The sequence below is a fragment of the Papio anubis genome, chromosome 8 (assembly GCF_008728515.1).
Source record: "Papio anubis isolate 15944 chromosome 8, Panubis1.0, whole genome shotgun sequence".
Taxonomy (NCBI): domain Eukaryota; kingdom Metazoa; phylum Chordata; class Mammalia; order Primates; family Cercopithecidae; genus Papio; species Papio anubis.
Genome location: NC_044983.1, coordinates 22,652,637 through 22,673,545, shown reverse-complemented (window position 1 = coordinate 22,673,545; position 20,909 = coordinate 22,652,637). Strand labels below are relative to the sequence as shown.

Sequence of the window (20,909 nt, the reverse complement as noted above, 5' to 3'; positions counted from 1 at the left end):
ATTTTAACTGGCTCATGGTTCCACAGACTGTACAGAAAGTATGGCAGCATCTGCTTCTGGCGAGGCCTCAGGGAGCTTTTACTGATAGCAAAAGGTAAAGCCAAAGTGGGGGTCTTATATGAAAAGAAAACTTAAAATTAACCTAGAACAGACACAGATATTTGATTTAGCAGACTAGGCTCAGAACACTCATTAAAATAATATTCAATATGTTCAAAAATTTAAGTAGAGACATGGAAGATATAAAAGATATTAAACATTTGTAGTGGACTTAGTGTTTCAAGACGGGGAAACAAGGAAGATTGTGTTGGGTAGAATAGCACAAAATTGTCATTTTGTCTTTTCAAATAGAATGACTTTCTTGCTTGAGGGGACCTTAACCTTTCCCTTGAGAGGCCTTTATTGGGGCTTAGAGTGAAAGTTACAGAGGCGCTTACTCAGGAGAACTATAAAGTCTTTAGGGTTTGTAGAGAATTTTGGGAATAGCCTAATAGTCTTTATCTCACCAATGAGTCTGCAGATGGGCAGGGACCATGTACTACATAAGAAGCTAGGAGAGTTGGGTCCTGTTTGCACAATTATCCATATCTTGTTTATTTTCCACTAGTTGTTTAACTTCACTGGGCTTTGTTTTCAAAACTTCTAAAAGGAACAAGTTGCTTTTAAATCTAAAACAATATTTGATAAACCTACCCTGTACTACATACCCTCTGCTCCTAGTCCAAGGTTCTATATAGTCAACTGTTAGCACAATAACTGGGTAAAATTGAATGCACATTTTTAAGTAATTTTTTTATGAAAACTTATCTGAGTATTTCTCAGTATAATTTTTTTTAGATTTTTTGGTTGATACACATGTACATATTTTCAGCATAATGAGTAGGGTGTCTACACTTAACATTCATCAATTGTATATTTCAAAGTAGCTGGAAAAAAATAATTTGAGAGTTCCTCGCATAAAAAAGATAAATGTTTAAAGTGATACATATCCCAGTTACCCCCATTTGATTACATAAACTTACCAGTATACTTTTTATCATTATATTAATTCACTATATTTATTTACATAAGAAAGTTAAAAATGCATCAAACTTAAGCTCCATTGTCATCTCCAATCTAACCTGCTTCTTTCTTACTTTCTTGTCTTGGTTAAGGAACCAATAAAACGTCATCTACACAAATCAGAAACATAGAAGACAGCATCAACTCTGCCCTTGACCTCATCCCTGTTCCCTCACCCAATCAAAAAAGAACTTCTTGTAGCCCTCCTTTTAATCTATGTTTCTACCACCCTGGTCTCTCTGAGGTTTTATATCTTCTAACTTGGACAGTACAATAGCCTTCTCTCATCCAACCTTCAAAATCATGACTTTTCCCCCCCAAAACACAAATTTTACCTTGTTACTTTCATTTAAGTTATTTTACCAAGTCAACTGCCTTTAAGATATCCACAGCAGGCCAGGCACAGTGGCTCATGCCTGTAATCCCAGTACTTTGGGAGGCTGAAGCAGGCATATCACTTGAGGCCAGGAGTTCGAGACTAGCCTGGCCAACATGGCGAAACTCTGTCTCTACAAAAAATTAAAAAATTAGCTGGGTGTGGTGGCACACATCTGTAGTCCCAGCTACTCGGGAGGCTAAGGCAAGAGAATTACTTGAACCCAGGAGGCAGAGTTTGCAGTGAGCTGAGATTGTGCTCCTGCTCTTCAGTCTGGGCAACGTAGCAAGACCTTGTCTCAAACAACAACAGATAACCACATCATAGAATATCCAGTGTAGCCTATCTTTAATGTACTCTCATACCATGCTTTCCTATATAACTTATGATATAACTACACTAACCTACTTTCTGTGATCAGACCCACCAAACTCAGGTATGCTTAGACTCGCTGCTTCTCCCTGGAATGCTAATTCTCTGCTTGGCAAACCTTTGTACCTTTGTTAAGATCTTGATTAAAAGTTACCTCTCTGAAGCCTTCTCCATTCCAGCAAGCATTACAAGGCTTCTCTTCATTCCCCTGGGCATTTTCACCTACTGCCTTCCTCTTTGGTGCCATGTATCACATTAATTTATTTTTCTAACTTTTTTCCAGAATTTCATTTTTCATGTATATGTGGCAATGCATTTTATTTTTAATCTTTTCATTTTTGTGGGTACATAGTAGGTATATATATTCAGAGGATACATAAGATGTTTTCTTACAGACATCACATAACTTATGACCATCCATTTAGAAGCCTGTTTTGCTTGCTCACGGAGCTTGGTTTTCTTAGGGCAGGGCTGTGTACACCTGCATATCTTCACGTCCCTAGAATAATACCTCTAACACAGCCAGTATGCAATGGTACATGTTGAACAAAGAAGTTAATGGATAAGTAAACAGAACCTATATGGTATCAGTCCATAGTTGTTGTTTATTTTTATAAGTTTTTTTTTTCCTCTGAAATCTGTAAGCGTGCTTGATCGCTGCCTCTGCTTTTTTGTTGTTATTGTTTCTATTTAGAGGAGTCTAAGAGGGATCCTAGTGAAGAGGGTAATAACTTTGCCTGTTTTGTGATGCGGGAGGTGACGTCATGTGGTTCTGCCATTTTAGCATTGTTCCGTCTGAGCCTGAGTGTTCTTTCTCTTGAAGATTCAAGCGAACCAGGTCAGGAGAATGACATCAGACTGTGCTTGTGCCTGATAATTCATTTCTGAAGGTGCAATATTAAGTGTCGCAGTGTCCAGCTGGTGATATTTTCGGCATAGAAACCTGTTAGACATGGCAGCATTAACGAGATGGAATGAATTGATTTATTTCTCTTCTGAATTGCTTGGCAGTGCCTCAAGATTGAGGCATCAGATTTGCACAATGTGCTACTTAGGAGATTATTTCTTCCTTCCTCCAGCCAGACAGAAGACTACAGTAGGCAATGATAGCTTAAACTTGGGAAATGTCCTTCTTCAGAGACAGCATGAGGGACATTTCAGAGAAGATCAGATTACTCTCCAACTGCTTTCACTGGTGGACCTGAGGAGGCACGCCCCTGAACCAGGTCTTTAAGGGAGAGAGTAGAACAACCTAGAAGCTCAGGAGGTCACTCCAACTATTATTTTCCCATCTGTGGCTTATTGACATACACTTTGACATCAAGGCACTGACACTGATAACGTGAGAGAAATGAATAGATTAATTATGGGAGGAGTATTTTAAATGCTAAAGGCTTTGTCTAAAACAATTCACATTTTTCCATCCAGTGGTTCCTCTCTTTGAATCCTGTTAGAATGACAGTAGATCTTTTCATTCTTTCCCTGCTTTAGGCATGACTTTGAAGAACCTGAAGATGTGAAAATGAAATGGATACTGTGCTCCTTTTGGCTAGGATTGGGGAGGGACCACTAACTGATCTCTGCTACCAGCCACTTTCAACATCAAAGCTACTTTTTTCTTTTCTTTTTTCTTTTTTCTTTCTTTTTTTTTTTTTTTGAGACAGAATCTGGCTCTGTCGCCAGGCTGGAGTGCAGTGGTGCAGTCTCGGCTCACTGCAACCTCTGCCTCCTGGGTTCAAGGGATTCCCCTGCCTCAGTCTCCCGAGTAGCTGGGACTACGGGTGCATGCCACCACACTCGGCTAATTTTTTGTGTTTTAGTAGAGATGGGATTTCATTATGTTGGCCAGGATGGTCTCAATCCTAAGCTACTTTTAGCAGGATTGAACTCTGAGGTCATCCAGTGGCCAATTGTGATGCTGTTGTCATTCTTAAAACTGGAGGGACTTATCGTTTTTGGTGGTCTGAGGCTTGTGATTCCTGTTTTGCCATTTCTTGGCTGTGTGTTTGAGGACCTCTTATCCCTAGCCTCCTCATTTGTAAAAGAATCCTTTCCATGGACCTTGTGCATTTCATGGAAATGTAATAGCATCTTGCAGGTGCCTGGGGTCTGGAAGATGCTTTGTAGTTGCTCTACCTTTCCCTGTGTGTTCCAAGTGACCCTCATCTGGTGCATTCTTCATTTGATTAAAGCAAGGAAGGACGCTTTAGCAGAGGGCTCTATCTCTTGATTGGCCCCTGCCATCCCCTGGCCCACTGTCTTCCCTATTGTGCACAGTGATGGCAGAGACAACAACACACAGCTTGCCCAAACACACTAAGCTGAATTAAAGCACCACCCAGGTAGAGGTCTATTCTATTAAGCAAGGATCATCCAGAAATTGAGTCACTATAACACAAGGGAAAGATTCAAGGTTCACAAAGTCCCTGCTAGGAAGTGACCAATGAGAGCTGCAAAGGGCGTTTAAGTTTTGGTCCATCCCCAGATACAGTTCTTCCTTGGACAACAGCATCTCAGCTATGCTCTGGCTGAACTGGGAGGTGACAGCTGCCTAGCTTTGCTCTTCCTACTTGATATGTTAACTCATGCACCATTGTTACTGTGGTTGGGAAGTATGGTGGACTGTAGATGGAAGAAGAGAATGGGAGTGAGATATTTACACAGTTCTGAATTTTGGGGGTGAGGGCTGTGCGTTTTTCCTGTCAATGTTGTATTTGTATCACAGCATAATAATGATTAAAAGCATACTCTTTGGAGTTAGACTTCCTGGCTTAGAATTGTGAACATACTACTTAATCGGCTATCTCTTTTGGCACATTATTTGACTTTTTTAATATCAATTTTCTAAGCTGTAAAATGAAAATAGTAGTAGTATTTAACTCATTGTTTCAAGTTAACTGAAATTATACATATGAAGTGCTTAGAATAATGTCTGACAAATAGTGTCCACTCACAAAATGCTATGTTTGTTTTAGCTGCTGTAGTAGCATATCTCTGGTATCCTTGAGCAAGAGACTTTGGCTTTTGAATTTATTTATCTAAGATCCTCTAAGACAGCTCTGATGTAATTTCCTCCCAGCCAGCATTCCTGCAATCCCAAAGACCCCCCTTTTCCATTTTTTTGTCCTTGGAGACTTCTAAGGTTTAAAGTTATGTGTATCTTCTTTCCTTAGCAATCAATACCCATTACATATGTCTCACAATTATAACTTTTCCTGGAAACAGATGTTAATGGATTCTGTTCAACCCAAAAGACCCTCACTTGCCTATACATCAGCTCTTGAGTTTCCTAAAAGCCTGACCTTCAGTTAGAAAGTGATCAGGAAGCTTCTCAAAAAGCCTAGGAATCTAATCAATATTTCTCACTCAATGGTGATGATTAGTAGAGGACATCAACAGTGCACCACAATGTCAGATAAGTAACACAGGATGTAGGCTGCTGACATTCACCATCCATTATACATCCCCCAGGAGGTGGGAGAGCTTCAGGTTTCCATGGCAGCAGTCAGCCAAGTTAATTTGATGGCCTTCAAACAAAATGAACAGATAATACATAATTAAACAACAACAACAAAAAACTAGACACCCACTCGTAGTAGTTTTCAGGAGCCTGGGTTTTCTTTGGGTCTATCCAAATGCCAATGTCAAGAAAATTGGACTTCATGACTGAGAGTAAAGAAGATTTATGCATTCAGTCTAAAATCTCCGTTCAAAGCTTTCTAGCTGAGAGCCCAATTCCCCTTTTGTTTAGGGATATGGTCCCTGTTTGTCTGTTTCCATCCACAGCTCTGCCAGAGACGAAAGCGGTGTTTGAAACAATTCACCCAGATTTCCATCTATAATCATCAAGAATGGAATTCATCAAATTCCTTAAGATATTTACTGAAAGTCATGATTTTGAGGGCCTAGTGCTCTCTGGAAAAGGGACAGCAGCAGCCTCGAGCAGTTTTCCAGCTAACAAGAATTTCGTTAGCTATGTGGCCACCTAGTGGCTCTTCCATGAACGTCACTGATGGATTGTCAGGTACACAGACAATTGTCCGCTAATAAAGAAGTTAATATCTTTCTTGGAATATGACTTCCTAATTTTAGCACATGCGATGTGAGTTTCTGAATTCTAAAATCATCCGGCAGGACAGACGCTTTGAGAAAAAGGCAGAATAGCTATGGGGAGATGTTTGATATTTGGGAATGATTGCTGGTATAATGGGAATGCTGATGACAGGTCATCCGTCGGCGAAGGTTTTGTTTTGTGTCGTCATTGGTGTATTCCTGGCAGAACTGATGTAAATATGCGCATGAAGATTCCTTGGTACAGCAGCAGTTTGATAATATCATATAGCAAGTATGGATTCCGATTTATTGTTTTGAGTGTTTTAAAAAGTGGCTGAACTGGACTTAAACTGCACAACTGATTTCCCCCATCCTCTCCCTTAACTCCCTTCCTGAAATGTACAGCCACGGACATCTCTGCTTGAAGTGTATAGCCACGGACATCTCTGCTCAGGTTTTAATTCTCATGTTTATATTTTATCTTGTTTTCCTATGGGTTGCCCTAGTGTCGGCATGTTATAGTGGTCAGTAATTTGGACAGAAGTTTTGCTTAAACCCCAGGGACCTGTAAAACTTCAGCCCTCAGGCCACTGATCTGTGTGTGGGTTGGGAGTGTAATCGAAGCCCATCAGCTTTCAGTCCTCTCTTGGATTTTACTCTCCGTGGTGCTTTCTCAGGTACCCACTCCCATGCATGTCACAGGGGTGAGTGGAGAGCTTGGCAACCCTTCCATGCTTCTCTCATTCTCAGAATGCCCCCCAGCTGCGACCCTAATTCCATCCATGGCTGGTCCACTCCTCACCTCAGCTGCACCTCCAGTCCCAGGATAGCCAAGTCACATCTTTGTCCTATTTGTTTTCCATAAGTTTTAGTATTTTTGCTTATAAATCATTTGGATTTCTCCTTCCCAACCCAAATCCAGTCCATGGAAGACCATTAGAAATGTAAATGTACAATTAGAAAAATGGTGTTGAAAAGGGCAGTATGTATTATGGGCTCTAAAAGGCAAGATCATTTGCTTCCAGATAAATCTGTGTCTGTTCAGAGCAAAGGGGACATGACCTAACTGCAAGGACAACCCCATACCCTAAAACACACCATCTTCAAATACAACAAACTCAAGTCGAGTTTGGGCAAGTGCCAGCTATGTCCATGTATGGGGTGGGGACTCCCGATATCCATTCCCGGGAAATCATGGCCAGTAACTGGCTCCATGGCCATGGCAGAACCGGGCTGACAAGGGGTCAACAAGTAACGAGGAGCTGTGATGTTTGATTCTGCTCTGTAGACATTGGAAGGAGAGGCTTCTTAACAGCATTTAAAAGGAATAGAAAGTCCTAAGGCCCGGGGTCTACATATGGACAAAACTTGGAGAACGTGACCTAAAATTGAAAAGGGGCTTAACTGTCAGAGGCTTCTGAGGTTGTTGAAAGGAAAGGGAAGCAAATTAGAAATCTAAAGAGATCTGAACAGGAAGCAATGAGTTGGGAGAATGGAGGGGGTATAAGAGATGTTTATTATTGGAGAGAGAACTTCGAAAAAAAAAATCACCAGAAAGTAGCAGTTAGTTAAATATGGAGCCCAAGACAGAAGTAATGGAGGGAGGATTTTGTCTGAAAGAGATATGGAGACAATACAAAAATAATGAATCAGAAAGGTGATCCTTTTATAAAGGAAATACGATATCATCAAACTGTGCTTTGTTCATCCACATAGGCAGTGTTCAGGAGAATAGGAAGATGTGGCTGTTCCGTAATTTTGGACATCAGAGGCTTATTGTTTGCTTTAATGAGGAAAGCATATATCAGATGTGGAGTTTCTGGGGTTTCTTTCCCCTCAAATTTACATAAAACGTTTAAATTAGTTTCCTTGGCTTTAATACACATTTGTCAACACTCTTTCTTAAAGTGGCAGCTTTGATTAGAACAACAGATGCAGAAAGAAAGCTCCTGTGGTATCCAGTGCTGAGTCACTGCCGTGCTATGCTGCAGGCAGGCTCCGCTCCAGGAGAAAGACAAGTCAGCAGAGCAACAAAAATGTCAACAAGGACAACAGTCTTTCTTCCTTCCGTTGTAGCCTTTATTTATTTCATCGAGTCAGAATATTTTTATTTAGCACTTGAAAACTTTATTTCAGTAAATGGAAAAAAAAAATATTGCATGTAGCTTTAACAGTTCGCAAGAAGAAAATAGAGGACACAAAAGAACACCTTGAGAGGCATCTGTGTAAGCAGCAGCTGAAATCATTCCCAGGGTAACCCCCCATCCCATAACAAACAGACAGGTAGGGGGTGGAGACAGCACAGAAATAGCACATTGTCAAGTAGCACATGATAAAGACCTTAGAAACGCTTCATAGGAGTTTTGAGTATGTCCTCACTTGAAGTACCCTTTCTGAAATTCTTGTAACCCTCTGATTTCTCTGTCAGCTTCTTAAGGAATTCTAGAGAGGTAAACCTAGGAATTTAGAATTGCCAGGAGTATTATGTGTTTTCCTTTCCTTCCACCGTTATTTTAAGGACTATCCTGCAGTTCTGTCCACTATTCTTCTGCCTCTTACACTTTCAATTACCTAGTAGAATCCATGCCACTCAGCCCTGCCTTCTTTGGCATTTCTGCAGGAATTTCATTTAAACCAGAGTTAGTGCTAATGATTTCAAGTTTTAAAAAGTACTTTTACATTTCCAAAGAAGTAACTTTTTATATGCAATGTTTTCTTCCTAGACTGTAAGTTATCATCCTCAAAGTTTGGACTCTTGAAATAAACTAGAGTAACATTTTGTAGGAAAATACTATGGCAAGAGTACGAATTTTTATATTGCAGTAAAGAGCATCTGAAAGACCACAAGAAATGTTTTTCTGCAGCGTATGTTTATGATAGAGGGTGTGAATTCTACCGGTAAATATTAACAGGAAGAAGTTGCTTCTTTTAAACATTTTCTGTCTGGATAGAGGACACTTGAAAATCTACCAAAAATTTGAGTAGCAGATATCTAGGTAAGGTTGTAAAGATCTTGCATCCAGAATCCCAAGCCCAGGCTTGCACAGCCATTTTGGATATCCAACGTCAAGCTCTAAATAGAAACAGATGGTTAAAGATAAGTTGTTTACTATGAAATCTGTGAACCATGTATTTCCATTACTCATTTATATCTACTAATTAGAATAACCTTTCTGGATTCCGTAGTCTTACATTTATTCATGCTTTTATAGCTCTCCCTAGCCATTGCTAATTAAGCAGTTATAAAACAAATAGGCCTATTATGAAAGAAAGAAAATAATTTTGTTTTCCATTATGGGATGCCAAACAGTTTGCTGGCACTAAGGAGTGTCTTCACTCTCTACTCTCTGGGGGACAGATTTGTCATTGTGGAGTGGAAGGATCATTAGAAAATACCCTGCTTTTCAGTGGAGGGGGCGGTAGGTCTGTATTAAGCAAGATTCCTCATAAGAATGCTCTGTGAAAGAACCTTCATACTAATCCAGTGCCTACTGCACTGTGAAAACTCAGCAAAAATGAAGGAGGAAGAAATGAAAACAAACTCAAAATGTACTCAAGCCATGCTCATTTTCTTTCCCTTTGACATAAATCACAATTTTTGAATAAATTTTCTAATATAGACACACTAAGTCGAATGTGAAGTCAGCCCTCCCATTTATTGATTTGATAAGTAAAAAATTTAGAAAAGCAATCATGAAGGAAACTGTTTCTTTTCTGTGATTTCCAGCATTACTAAAGCCCTTTAACATACTTGAAAAAAATCTGTGGGTATGTATACTCTGACCAACAAAAGTCTGAAAGAATAGTGCTGCTTTCATTATTCCTAACCTGTATCGAGACTCTGGCACTGTTGAATTCTAGATTGCTCCATTGGTCCGGTTTGAAAGTTTTGGATTAAAACATCCTTAGCAGAATTATATATTAGAAATTTAAGCATATCAGCAAAAAAAAAAAAAAATTCTAGGCTTCCTAATCTGTTGATAAGTACAGAGGATGTCCCCAGTGAATCAATGAGTAGGTACAGAACACAAAACTATGCCAGCATTTGAAAAATAAAAACGGGAGGTACTATCTGTCAGGGTAACCTACCACTTGGCACTTTGATTGGGATCTGCGATTCCTCTTGAATCTTTACTTGCAGGTTTCTGTAATAAATAAATTATGTTGTATTAGGAGCTGCACCAGATGTTACATGCATGTGCATCCACACACGGACATGCGTGTACACACATACATGTGAGCACGTACACACAGACCACCTCTACTTGCTCCTTGAAAAATCCAAGACTGTTTGCAAATTGCTTAAGACCGTTTGTAAATTCCTATGGGACTGGGGGAGAGGAGGGTAAGATAGTGCTGGTTAAGCAAAGCTGTATCAGAAACCATTATTGGTTGTAAAACTTGTGAATCTTCCCTAGAATATATTAGGTAAGAGATTTGCAAACACTTTTTAAGTATTAGCACTTTCATTCTGATAACATCTCTATTGGAATCTCAGTAAAATTGATTTTAAACATGGACTGCATGGGTTCAAGGAAGAATTCATTCATACAACTCCCCCGGCTGTCTGCCACTTTCTGTAATCCTTTTGTGTGATCGAGGATCGTGTGTAACCACAGATTATAAACGAATCAACTAATCACAGCATTTTAGTCGTCCATAAAGAAAGCTTAACGAGAATGGCTGCTTTTAAAAATACAGAGTTGAAAATCTGTGTGCATTCAGCACCCAGTTCTGAGTAAGAAGTGCTCTACTGAGTAACCTTGAGGATGTAGAGAGAGAGATTATAGTCATTTGGGCAATCCATAGAAATCCTGTAGTGGTTGTACTGTGTGTGTGTGTGTGTGTGTGTGTGTGTGTGTGTGTGTGTGTGTGTTTTGACTCAGTCTCTAATGCATGCGTATGCTAATATGTGCTAGTATTTTGTTTCTCCCTTATAAATAAAGATGCAGGGATTATACTGCCTCAGCTAACTAAGGGTTCCGGGGGAGAGACTCTGGCTCACTGAAAACCATTGCTGTGTTTTACCTTTCAGAACAGGGACCAGGACTAGAGTGAGGTGAGTGAGGCATTGGTCTCTGGGGCAGAATTTAAGGGGAGAAAACTAATTCGGTAATTAAGATAAATTATGTGCTAATGTGTTAATTTAAAATATCAAAATTAATTTGCAAGAAAATGAATGTATCAAGATAAACAAAATGCCAACATTTTAAACAAAAAACTGAGTCTGCCCTGGGACTTGCCTGACTCACTTCCCCCTCCTCACCCTAACTGCCACCCTGTTAAGAAGTAGGTCTCTATGCCAGAGTGTCAGGATGTCCCATTTCTACCGCCAATCAGAGAGCTATCCATGTTATATTATTGGTCCTTTTCAAGGAACCAACAGATAAGTTTCATGAAAGTTATTATCGGAAAGGACACAGGCCACCACCAAGAGGAAGGGGAGGGGGACATACCAGTGTGATGTAGTGGGGACTTGAAAAACTGGTGGGCAGGCTTTCCAAGCATTCTGGAGTTCTCTGCTAGTGAAAAGAGATACTATTAATCTGCAATTCCTAGTAAGTATACAAATAATAAAAGACCCAGACCTAATATTCTTGCCTAGGTTGTTATCCTACAACACATGAGTCTATCTCAGGACCTGTCTATAAGACAAACCTACATATAAGAAGAGTGGGGATTTATATGTTGTGATATGAATATGATGAGGCAGGTCTGTTAGCCACCAAATGTTACTATCGCTATTTGGCTGTATGCCTGAAATTCCCCAGCCAGCCACAGTCTTTTGGGCCTTGAATGTCTTTGAGAAACTCCACAATTTCCTATTAAAATATAAAAATTCCTAAATGAAGTTTCCTTCTTTAAAGTGTGTTCTGTTAACTCCCCAGTAGATATTAATACAACTAGAAAGCATGGTCCAGTGGAAGCAGGATCTGGGAGAGGCCCTGGAGGCCAGAGAAGGGAGAGTAAAAACAAACAAAAAACAAACATCATTAACATAACAGGTAAAAGACGCCAAAGACAGACTTCCCCCAAACCCCAGTTTTGCTGAGGACTGGTCTTTGATGGGTAACTGTGTCAAATAAGCATCAGTTAAATCATTATTGTTTATAATATTTCATGCCAAAAAAAATAAAAACCCTAAATGTGATGTTTGAGGATCCAGCTCTGCTATCTGTGTTAATATCATGGTGTATATGCCATCAGCAGTAAATTGAATTTATTCACATATTCAGCAGATATTTATTTTTCTTCTCTTCTAGGTGCCCCTCATTCAACCAAAAAACCAAAAGCCCTTAAAGGAAGCTTAGAATCAAGAATCGTAACAAATATGTCCTAGGCTCTATGGGTATTCATCACTGACCAGTACTCAGCCTACCTTTCCTGACTCCTCTCTCTGGGAGTCCATCTATTTTAACGTATTAATTTAAGGAACATGTAATTAGGAAAGTAACTTTAACAGCACATGAGGCATAGTAGATTAAAATAACACATATTAAGTGCCAAGTATATACCAATCCCTGTGCTAGGCATATTTACATACAATTTCTCATTTAAACCTCATGACAAATGAATGAGAATTATATTAGCATCATGTGGTTTCATTCCTGAAAATCTCAATGTAAACTTAAAAAAAAATCATACTTTTTTTTTTGTTGTTCATTCTAATGGACAATTAAGACTCAGTTTTACCTTCTTGGAGTCACAGCTGCCATAATAAAGAGTAAAAATGGATAAAAATGATAACTAACAAACATATATAACCAGAGAAAGATTCAATATCTCTATACTCGAGTGAAATTCAGCAGAGGCATTTCCACTAAAATGTCATCTATGTGTTCTGGGGGATAGAGTGGGGACCTGCTCTGCAACATTGTGCAGTAAAAATCACAAAGCTTTTGGCATGCCTAAAGCCATGGCAAAGCGTTCAAAACCTCTGGAACTGTGTAACCAGACCAGACCACCCCACCAACCAAAAATATCCTGATTTTAAAATACTGGCAATATTATATTTTTATTGGCACTTGCATCTAGCAACAGTCAGTTAATTATTAACCTTAACATTGGGGCCTTTTGATCCCTTCTTCATGATTTAAATCCTAATGGGCAGTTTCATCATTTTAAAGAGATAATCTTATCAAGAATCATGCTTTCTTCATCAGCTAATTTTTTTTAAAAAAAGCTAATGCCTTTGTAGTTTCTTAATCTTTGCTTACAGGTTTTGTCTTGATCATTGTTTTATTGGTTTTTTTTTGAGACAGGGTATCACTCTGTAGCCCAGGCTGGAATGCAGTGGCATGATCATAGCTCACTGCAGTCTGGAAATCCTGGGCTCCAGAGGTTTTCAGTGCCTCAGTCTCCCATGTAGCTAGGGACTACAGGTGTGCACCATTATGCTTGGCTACTTTTTTCTTTTTTTATATAGACAAAGGCTTGCCATATTACCCAGCCTGGTCTAGAACTCCTTGCCTCAAATTACCCTCTTGCCTTAGCCTCTCAAAGTGCTAGAATTATAGCTATGAACCACTGTGCCTGGCCACTCTGTTTGTTTGTTTGTTTATTTATTTTTTTAATGTTATGTTATTTTTATACTTGAAGTTCTGGGGTACATGTGCAGAACATGCAGGTTTATTACACAGGTATACACGTGGCATGGTGGTTTGCTGTACCCGTCAACCTATCACCTACATTAGGTATTTCTCCTAATGCTATCCCTCCCCTTGTCCACCATCTCCCGACAGGCCCCAGTGTGTGATGGTCCCCTCCCTGGGTCCATGTGTTCTCATTGTTCACCCCCCACTTATGAGTGAGAACGTGCAGTGTTAGATTTTCTGTTCTTGTGATAGTTTGCTGAGAATGATGGTTTCCAGCTTCATCCATGTCCCTGCAAAGGACATGAACTCACCATTTCTTATGGCTGCATAGTATTCCATGGTATATATATGCCACATTTTCTTTATCCAGTCTATCATTGATGGCCATTTGTGGTGGTTCCACGTCTTTGCTATTACGAATAGTGCAACAATAAACATACATGTGCATGTGTCTTTATAGTAGAATGATTTATAATCCTTTGGGTACACACCCAGTAATGGGATTGCTGGGTCAAATGGTATTTCTAGTTCTAGATCCTTGAGGAATTGCCATACTGTCTTCCACAATGGTTGAACTAATTTATACAGCCACCAGCAGTGTAAAAGCGTTCCTATTTCTCTCCATCCTCTCCGGCATCTGTTGTTTCCTGACTTTTTAATGATCACCATTCTAACAGTTTTTTAAGTGAGTTGAATGTATTGGAAATTATAGCTGTTGCTACAATTATTGAACAAGCTATGATTTGCAAGGACTTCTGTGGGATTTTCAACATTTTTCTTAGATCTTCATATATTGCTTACATTTCTAGTTTACTGAATTTTCTCAGGAATAGATATAATTTTTTCAAATAATTTATCTGCATCTATTGATATGACCATATGATTTTACACTTTCCCTGATAATACAGTAAATTAGCCTCATTGCTTTTTTGAATGTTAAAGTTTCTTTGCATTATTGCAGTAACACTTGATAATGATTTATTATCCTTTATATATGATCATGATGCATTATCATTTATCATGAGATTCAATTGGCTAAAATCTAATAATAATTCGTGCACCTATATTTGTTAGTGTATTAGTTAGTAGTGCTTCCTTCTTGTAATGACTTTTATAAGTAGGTGTCAGAGAAATATTGGCCTCAAAAAATAAATTGGGAATTTCCCCCTTCTTTCCAATTATCTGAAAAAGTTTATGTAGAATTGGTGTTATGTCTTCATGAATTTTTAAATAGAATTCACCAGTAGAGCCTTAGGGGTCAAATATTTTTTTGTTTGTGGAAAGGTTTTTACTACAAATTTAACGTATTAGATACAGAGTTATTCAGGTTATCTGTTTCTTCATGAGTAAGCTTTAGTAATTTTTATCTTTCAAAAATTTCCATATCATTGCACTGTCAAATCTATTAAAATAAGGTTTTTCATAATATTTTCTAATTATCAATTTAATATTTATAGTACCTTCATTGATGTTGCCTTTCTGATTCTTGATGTTAATAATACGTACTAACTAGTTAGACTGGATGGAGGATTATAAAATTTATTAATCTTCTCAAAATACATTTTCTCTGTTATTTTTCTGTTTTCTATTTCATTAGTGACCAATCAGATATTTACTTTTTCTTTTCCTCTGCATATATTGGGCTTCATTTTCTTTACTTTTCTAGTTTCTTAAAGTAAAAGCTGAGGTCATTGATCTTTTACTTTTCTTCTTTTCAAACATAAGCAGATAAGCGGTATAAATTTTCCTTTACTGATTTTACTACACCCGCGTGTTTTGGTACGTGGTATTTAATTTTCATCCATGTTAAAATACTTTCTAATTTCCCCTTTGATTATTCTTTTGAAATTTGAGTTCCTTAGAATTTGTTATCTAATTTTCAACTGAGAATTTTTCTAATTAGTAATATCTTTCCATTACTTATTTCTATTGGAATTTAATTCTGAGAATATATTTTGTGTGGCTACAATTCTTTCTTTCTTGTTTCTTTTTTCTTTATATTTTTAGCAGAGACGGGGTTTCACCATGTTGGCCAGGCTCGTCTCAAATTCAGGTGATCTGCCCATCTCGACTTTCAAAAGTTTTGGGATTACAGGCGTGAGCCAGTGTGCCCGGCTCAATTCTTTCAAGTTTGTTAAGACTTGCTTTATGGCCCGTACTGTGGTTTATGCTTGTAAATTTTTACAATAGTGCACAAATTAATATTTTATTCAACCAATATATTCCGCTCTGGTATAGTATCTTGGTTATTGTTCCCTATTTGTTTTGAATCCTGTCCTCTTTTCTTTCCCTACATGTAGATTCAAAGCTTCACGTGTGTGTGGAACCATGTTAAGTTGCTCCTCTGCACCTCCCACGTCACTTAGCTTAGGATGGGTTCCATTTTAAACATACACAGCTACTTTAAAAAATCAATTAACTAACTGTTGCAAATGGAAGTTTCTTACATTTAGGAAATGAATTTCTGGCAGGATTGGCTCAGTCCTCATCTGCTGCTCATCACCAAAGTATCCTTTATTCTCCACTCCCAGGGTTTCTGTAGGTGGGCTGTCAAGAAGGAAATTGAACACCTAATTTATTAGATATAGGGCTATTCAGGTTATTTATTTCTTCGTGAGTAAGCTTTAGCAATTTTTATATTTCAAAAGTTTCCGTTTCATTACAATGTTAGATATATTGAACTTTTAATATTGGCTAATTATCAACTTAATACTATACAATCTTCAGTGATGTCACCTTTCTGATTCTTTTTTTTTTTTTTTTTTTTTTTTAGATTTCACTACGTAAAATTTATTTATATATATATATAAAAGTATAACACTGGAGCCTAAAACCATTCTCTTTTGTAGAATACATATTGGCATTGAAACAGTTTAAAGAAATGAAATGGCTATCTACAAAAAGTTAGTTTTGATTGTTGTATTCCCCCCATACTTTATGTGTCTTCACACATAAAGAAAATTTTCAAACATTTTATATTCAGCAATTTTTTTAAAAGTACACTGTTTTCCACTGCTATGGTCTTTATAAAGGACTTGACTTAAAATTTCAAATAAAAAAGAATTAAGGTTCTAGGATAACTATGTCTTTTAAGAGCATCTTTATACAGAACAATTTGAACCGGCATGCAGGCAACTTCTTTTGTTGTTACATACCTGTGTCAGGAAAATTACACCCATTTTACAGAAAAATCCCAAAACATATACTGCAGTAAGCTCAAAACAGTGTGAAAAAGACCAGTGTGAATGGCACACAAAAATCGCTTCTTTATACACTAACTGGAATTCCTGATCATGAAGTAGGCACAGGGAAATCCAGTCCTTAGGGCTTTGCTCTCTGGAAGAACACCTTTAAGTAATTTTTAAAAACTTTAGCATCAGGCTGCTGAAGCGCTTGACAAAACTCCTGAATTATTTCTGGAGCTACTTGCAAGGAGGGCAGGTATTCTTGTTGAAGATACTGAACACATTCTGGGCCCCGTTTGAGATGAATTGTTTTCAGTGTCACTGCACACTCAGATAAAGCCAATACTATTTGTGCATCTGCCAGGTCAAAGGTTTGTTTTAAAGGTGCTAGGAAACATGCAGGGACAATGTGCTTATAAACAAAATCAGCAAATCCCACTGGTCCATCTTTACCTCCCCAGAGTTCTACCAACTTTGAGAGGATGATAAAACATGTTTTCTGTGCAATTGGATCTGGATATTCAACTGCTCCTTGAATAACAGTAACCAACACTCTTTCCACATTCTCTGCACCTTGATTTGCTATAACTTCGCTCATCCCACTGCCTGTGACTGTTTGCAGGAAAGCAAAGTAACTCCTCCGCAACATCTGCTTCTCTAAAGCAGCAGACTGGTCATTTTCTTCTGCTGGCCGGAGCAGCACTTCAAAAATTGCATGAAGCAGGGGCATGAACATCTGTTGTAAAAATGGGGATACCTGTATCTTGAATTTGGCCATAATCTGATTGATAAGAGGAATGAACTCCTGGAGATCTTTTGCTTCACAATCTTTGAGCATATGTTCTGAAGCAGATGGGATGAACGGAAGGACTTCTTCCTCCAGGCAAATACTCATTCGATGAAGGAAAGTACGGACTCCACTTCTGAGAATATCCTTTTGTAAGGGACAACTGAGGGCTGGCAAGAATGTCTGTAAACAGTCCAGATAAACTTCGGAACAGCCACATTGTTTCACAGTCTGCTTGTTGCTGAAAGCTTTACTGGTTCGACTTGCAAATCCAACAGCATGGTTGAGACAGTCTGCTAGAGAGGCTTGCCTTTCTTCATCTTGTGCCAGCATCAACTTTTCTAACAGAATTTTAAACTTCTCCATTAGTGGAGTCAACAGATTCCTCATTAAGGCTTGTTTCCTTTCTGCCGGGTATTCACTATTAATAATCAACACTCCAGCTGTCTCATAAACAAAAAGTTGATCATCGCTGCTCAGTAAGGACTGGTGGCCATTCTCAGGTGGAGAAAGCTCTAATAAATCTTGTATTCTATTCAAAATATCCTCAATGAAAGGATTCATTTGCTGATTGAGAGATCTGACAAATCTAGAAAACAGGTAAGCCGTCCTGCTCCGAACTTTTGCACTGGAATGCCGCAGACCTCTATGATCTAAGAAAGCCATTAGTACACATGGAATGTGCTGAGGTTCAACTGTGAAAAACTTTTCATATCTAACAACAGTTTCAAAGAACTCCAACGTCACAGATGTATGCTGATAGGAACTGACTCCTGATGTTACCAAAGTTCGCATCATATCCTGCAAAGCACTAGCTTTTGAAACATCACCTGAGAAGTGAGCACCATGAGATACTGGAAGAGCTTCTGCCAACATATACAGCAATCTTATTGCTACTTCAACTTCCATAAACTGTGTAGTCTGCCATTTCTGCAGTGTAGAACTAAAAACTCTGCGAACAGAGGCCAGCAGTAACTCTGGTGAAACTTCAGCAAGCCTGTCCAACAGTAACTTCAGTTGTTTTCTATATTCTACAAACATGGCTTCATCCTCACCCTCATTTTCAAAGTTATATTCTTCATCGTAAGTCAATTTTTTCATAATGGCCAACATGATTGCCTCTACATTAGCTTTTTGCTGATCCGAGAGCACTGTAAGCTGTTTCAAAATATGAAGATAATCATAACAAAATCCAATAATATTAGAAGAAATATCGTCATCCTCATGAATTAGTAGCTGCAACATCAGTGCCACTTTTGTTTCAATAGCTTGTAGTGCCTCTTGAGCATTCTTAATATCCCTATTCTTAATTAATTTACTCCAACTAACTATTAATGACTGTCCCATTCCGTTTACCAGCTTAGAAAATCTGGCCAGGAAGTCAACATCTTCTTCCTGGTCAATGCTGAAAAACCCAGCAGACTGTAATACTTGACACAAAGATTCTACTAGTTTCATTTTATCAGCAGGGTCCATTCCTTTATTTACAACTTCAAATAAACAGTCACATGCTTCTTCCCGTAGAACTTCTATTGACATATGACCTAGCAGCATATTTATAAACCTATCATTGGCTATAAGGGATAAGTCTATCCAAGAGACATAAGCCCCAACTACTTCAAGGCACTGACATGTCACTTCAGAATTAGTATACTGAAAATTTTGTAATATTTGGTACCATGATTCCACCAGATTTGGAATGCACTGTTCCCTCATGGTATCTTTTATGAGAGTATTCCTACGAGCCTCCTCTGATGTATGCACCACATCACAATCCACCAACTCTGAATCAATAGCCATGAGGATTCGCAGGTACAGATCTACTCCCCTTGGATTTAGGTCCACTACTGAGAGAATGTCAAAAAAAAAACTTGGGCCACTTAGTGAGATACTCTGTAACAAAAAGCAAGGCGAAGACTTGGGCGGCTTTATTTCGTATAAAGGTCTTCTCCGGTTGGGGATTCAGCATCTGAGCTTGCAGCCATGATATGAGCGTCTCCCTAATTAGTTGTTGTTGAACAGTGGTTAGTTCTGAGTATTTGTATTTAACTTGATGTTCCAGTACTTGAAAGCAGAAAAACTTTACATGATCATCACTATATGTCCTCTGGGCTAGAGCTTCTGCACACACCTGCCAGGCATCTGGGGAAATCTTTAACTGCTCAAAATAGGCCAGGGCCCTTTGTCTAAAGTCTGAATCAGCATTTGGATTTAGCCCTAATAGAGCCTGTTCATCCATCCTTGCTGCTATATTTGGAGTTTTCTGGTTACAATAGGCGTGCCCTCTGATCCCACAGAAGAATTTATAAACATCTTCCCTATCACTCCATCCCGCCTCCCAGCCTGCACTCCAGATGGTCAGCCAGCGGAGCTGAGCGGTGCGGCACGCAGAGAGCTGGAAGAGCGGCCCTCGTCCTCGTCGCCGTAGTCCTCCGCCACGGCCGCAGCGCCAACGCCAGAGACCGAGCTGGCCGGGACCGCGCGCCTCTAGTCGCTCCGCGTCCCCTGGCACCTTCTCTTGCGTGGCGCCGGGCAGGCAGGCAGGCAGGCAGGCAGGCAAGCAAGCAAGCAAGCGGGCGGGGTCGGCCACCTTTCTGATTCTTGATGTGGGGAGAATCAGAAACTATGGGATAAACAAACTATGGTATACACTTATGGCTAAAATTAAATCATCTACAAGATTTTTTAAATACTGATGCTCAAGTTATACCCAATGACAATTAAATCACAATGTCTTCAACCCACATCAGTATTTTTTGAAAGATCCATTGGTGATTTCAACGTGCACAAAGTTTGGGAATCATTGATATTAGCATCTGGATAGGAGCAAGTACATAAAAGCTTGAGTTACTACTATTCTTAACCCATCTTCAGTAAGAAGCTTACACTTCCCGCCATCGAATATCCTCTATAACTACAAAGCTTATATATTCTCAGTAACAATTCCCTTCAACACATAGAAAATGCATATGTACCTCTGAACTTGCTTCAACTTGATACATTTTTGGTAACGAATTAATAGTATGAGAACTCCGATACCGACAATAACCAGGACAAGCACAACAATCAAGATGGCAACATCTGCAACATGAAAAAACACGGACTTCAGCCAGGGTATCAGTTGTAAAACAGTGGAATATTAACATTTAATGGAGCTGTTACAATGCTCCTTATTCCTTTCTATAGGACTTTGATTCTCCTTTCAATTATTTTTATGTAAAGTAAAAAGCCCAAACATTATACAAATTACCATTTGTATTTGCAACTGACACTCCACCCAGTATTCCATTATATTTAAGGGAACCACAATCATCAGGAAGAGATTTGGTTGTCAGTTATTAACTACAGAAAAGCCCTTGTGTGTTGAGGGTTTGTGGAAGACCTAAGAAAACCTAACTGAGCTAGAAGAGACTACACTCGCTATAAAAGGGAATTGCAGTAAAATCAATTTGGGTATTCATGCAAAATAATATGAAGAC

At 38.8% G+C, this 20,909-nt stretch overlaps 1 protein-coding gene, 2 long non-coding RNA genes and 1 pseudogene across 4 annotated transcripts in view; 1 reads left to right on the top strand and 3 right to left on the bottom strand.

The window, feature by feature from the left end:
- Positions 1 to 1,671: 1,671 nt before the first annotated feature.
- Positions 1,672 to 20,909, top strand: part of LOC101012153 — a 28,290-nt gene continuing 9,052 nt past the window's right edge. Inside the window, exons 1-2 of the long non-coding RNA XR_002523734.2 lie at positions 1,672 to 2,700; positions 5,597 to 6,317. This is a non-coding gene — a long non-coding RNA (uncharacterized LOC101012153). The remainder of the gene's footprint in view (positions 2,701 to 5,596; positions 6,318 to 20,909) is intronic.
- LOC110743921 lies at positions 7,921 to 11,841 on the bottom strand. The gene is made up of 2 exons (XR_002523735.2): positions 9,953 to 11,841; positions 7,921 to 8,936 (listed from the first exon to the last, which is right to left on the bottom strand). It is a non-coding gene; the product is annotated as an uncharacterized LOC110743921 (long non-coding RNA).
- The window catches only part of ADAM7 (ADAM metallopeptidase domain 7), a 61,008-nt gene continuing 55,572 nt past the window's right edge, over positions 15,474 to 20,909 (bottom strand). The window contains exons 19-20 of the mRNA XM_021942145.2: positions 20,406 to 20,511; positions 15,474 to 16,005 (exon numbers count right to left, since the gene is read on the bottom strand). Coding sequence (XP_021797837.1) covers positions 15,870 to 16,005; positions 20,406 to 20,511 — 242 coding nt within the window. The 3' untranslated portion in view covers positions 15,474 to 15,869. The remainder of the gene's footprint in view (positions 16,006 to 20,405; positions 20,512 to 20,909) is intronic.
- LOC101011803 lies at positions 16,248 to 20,012 on the bottom strand (annotated as a pseudogene). Its single transcript, XR_161420.4, has one exon. The product of XR_161420.4 is annotated as an exportin-T pseudogene (transcript).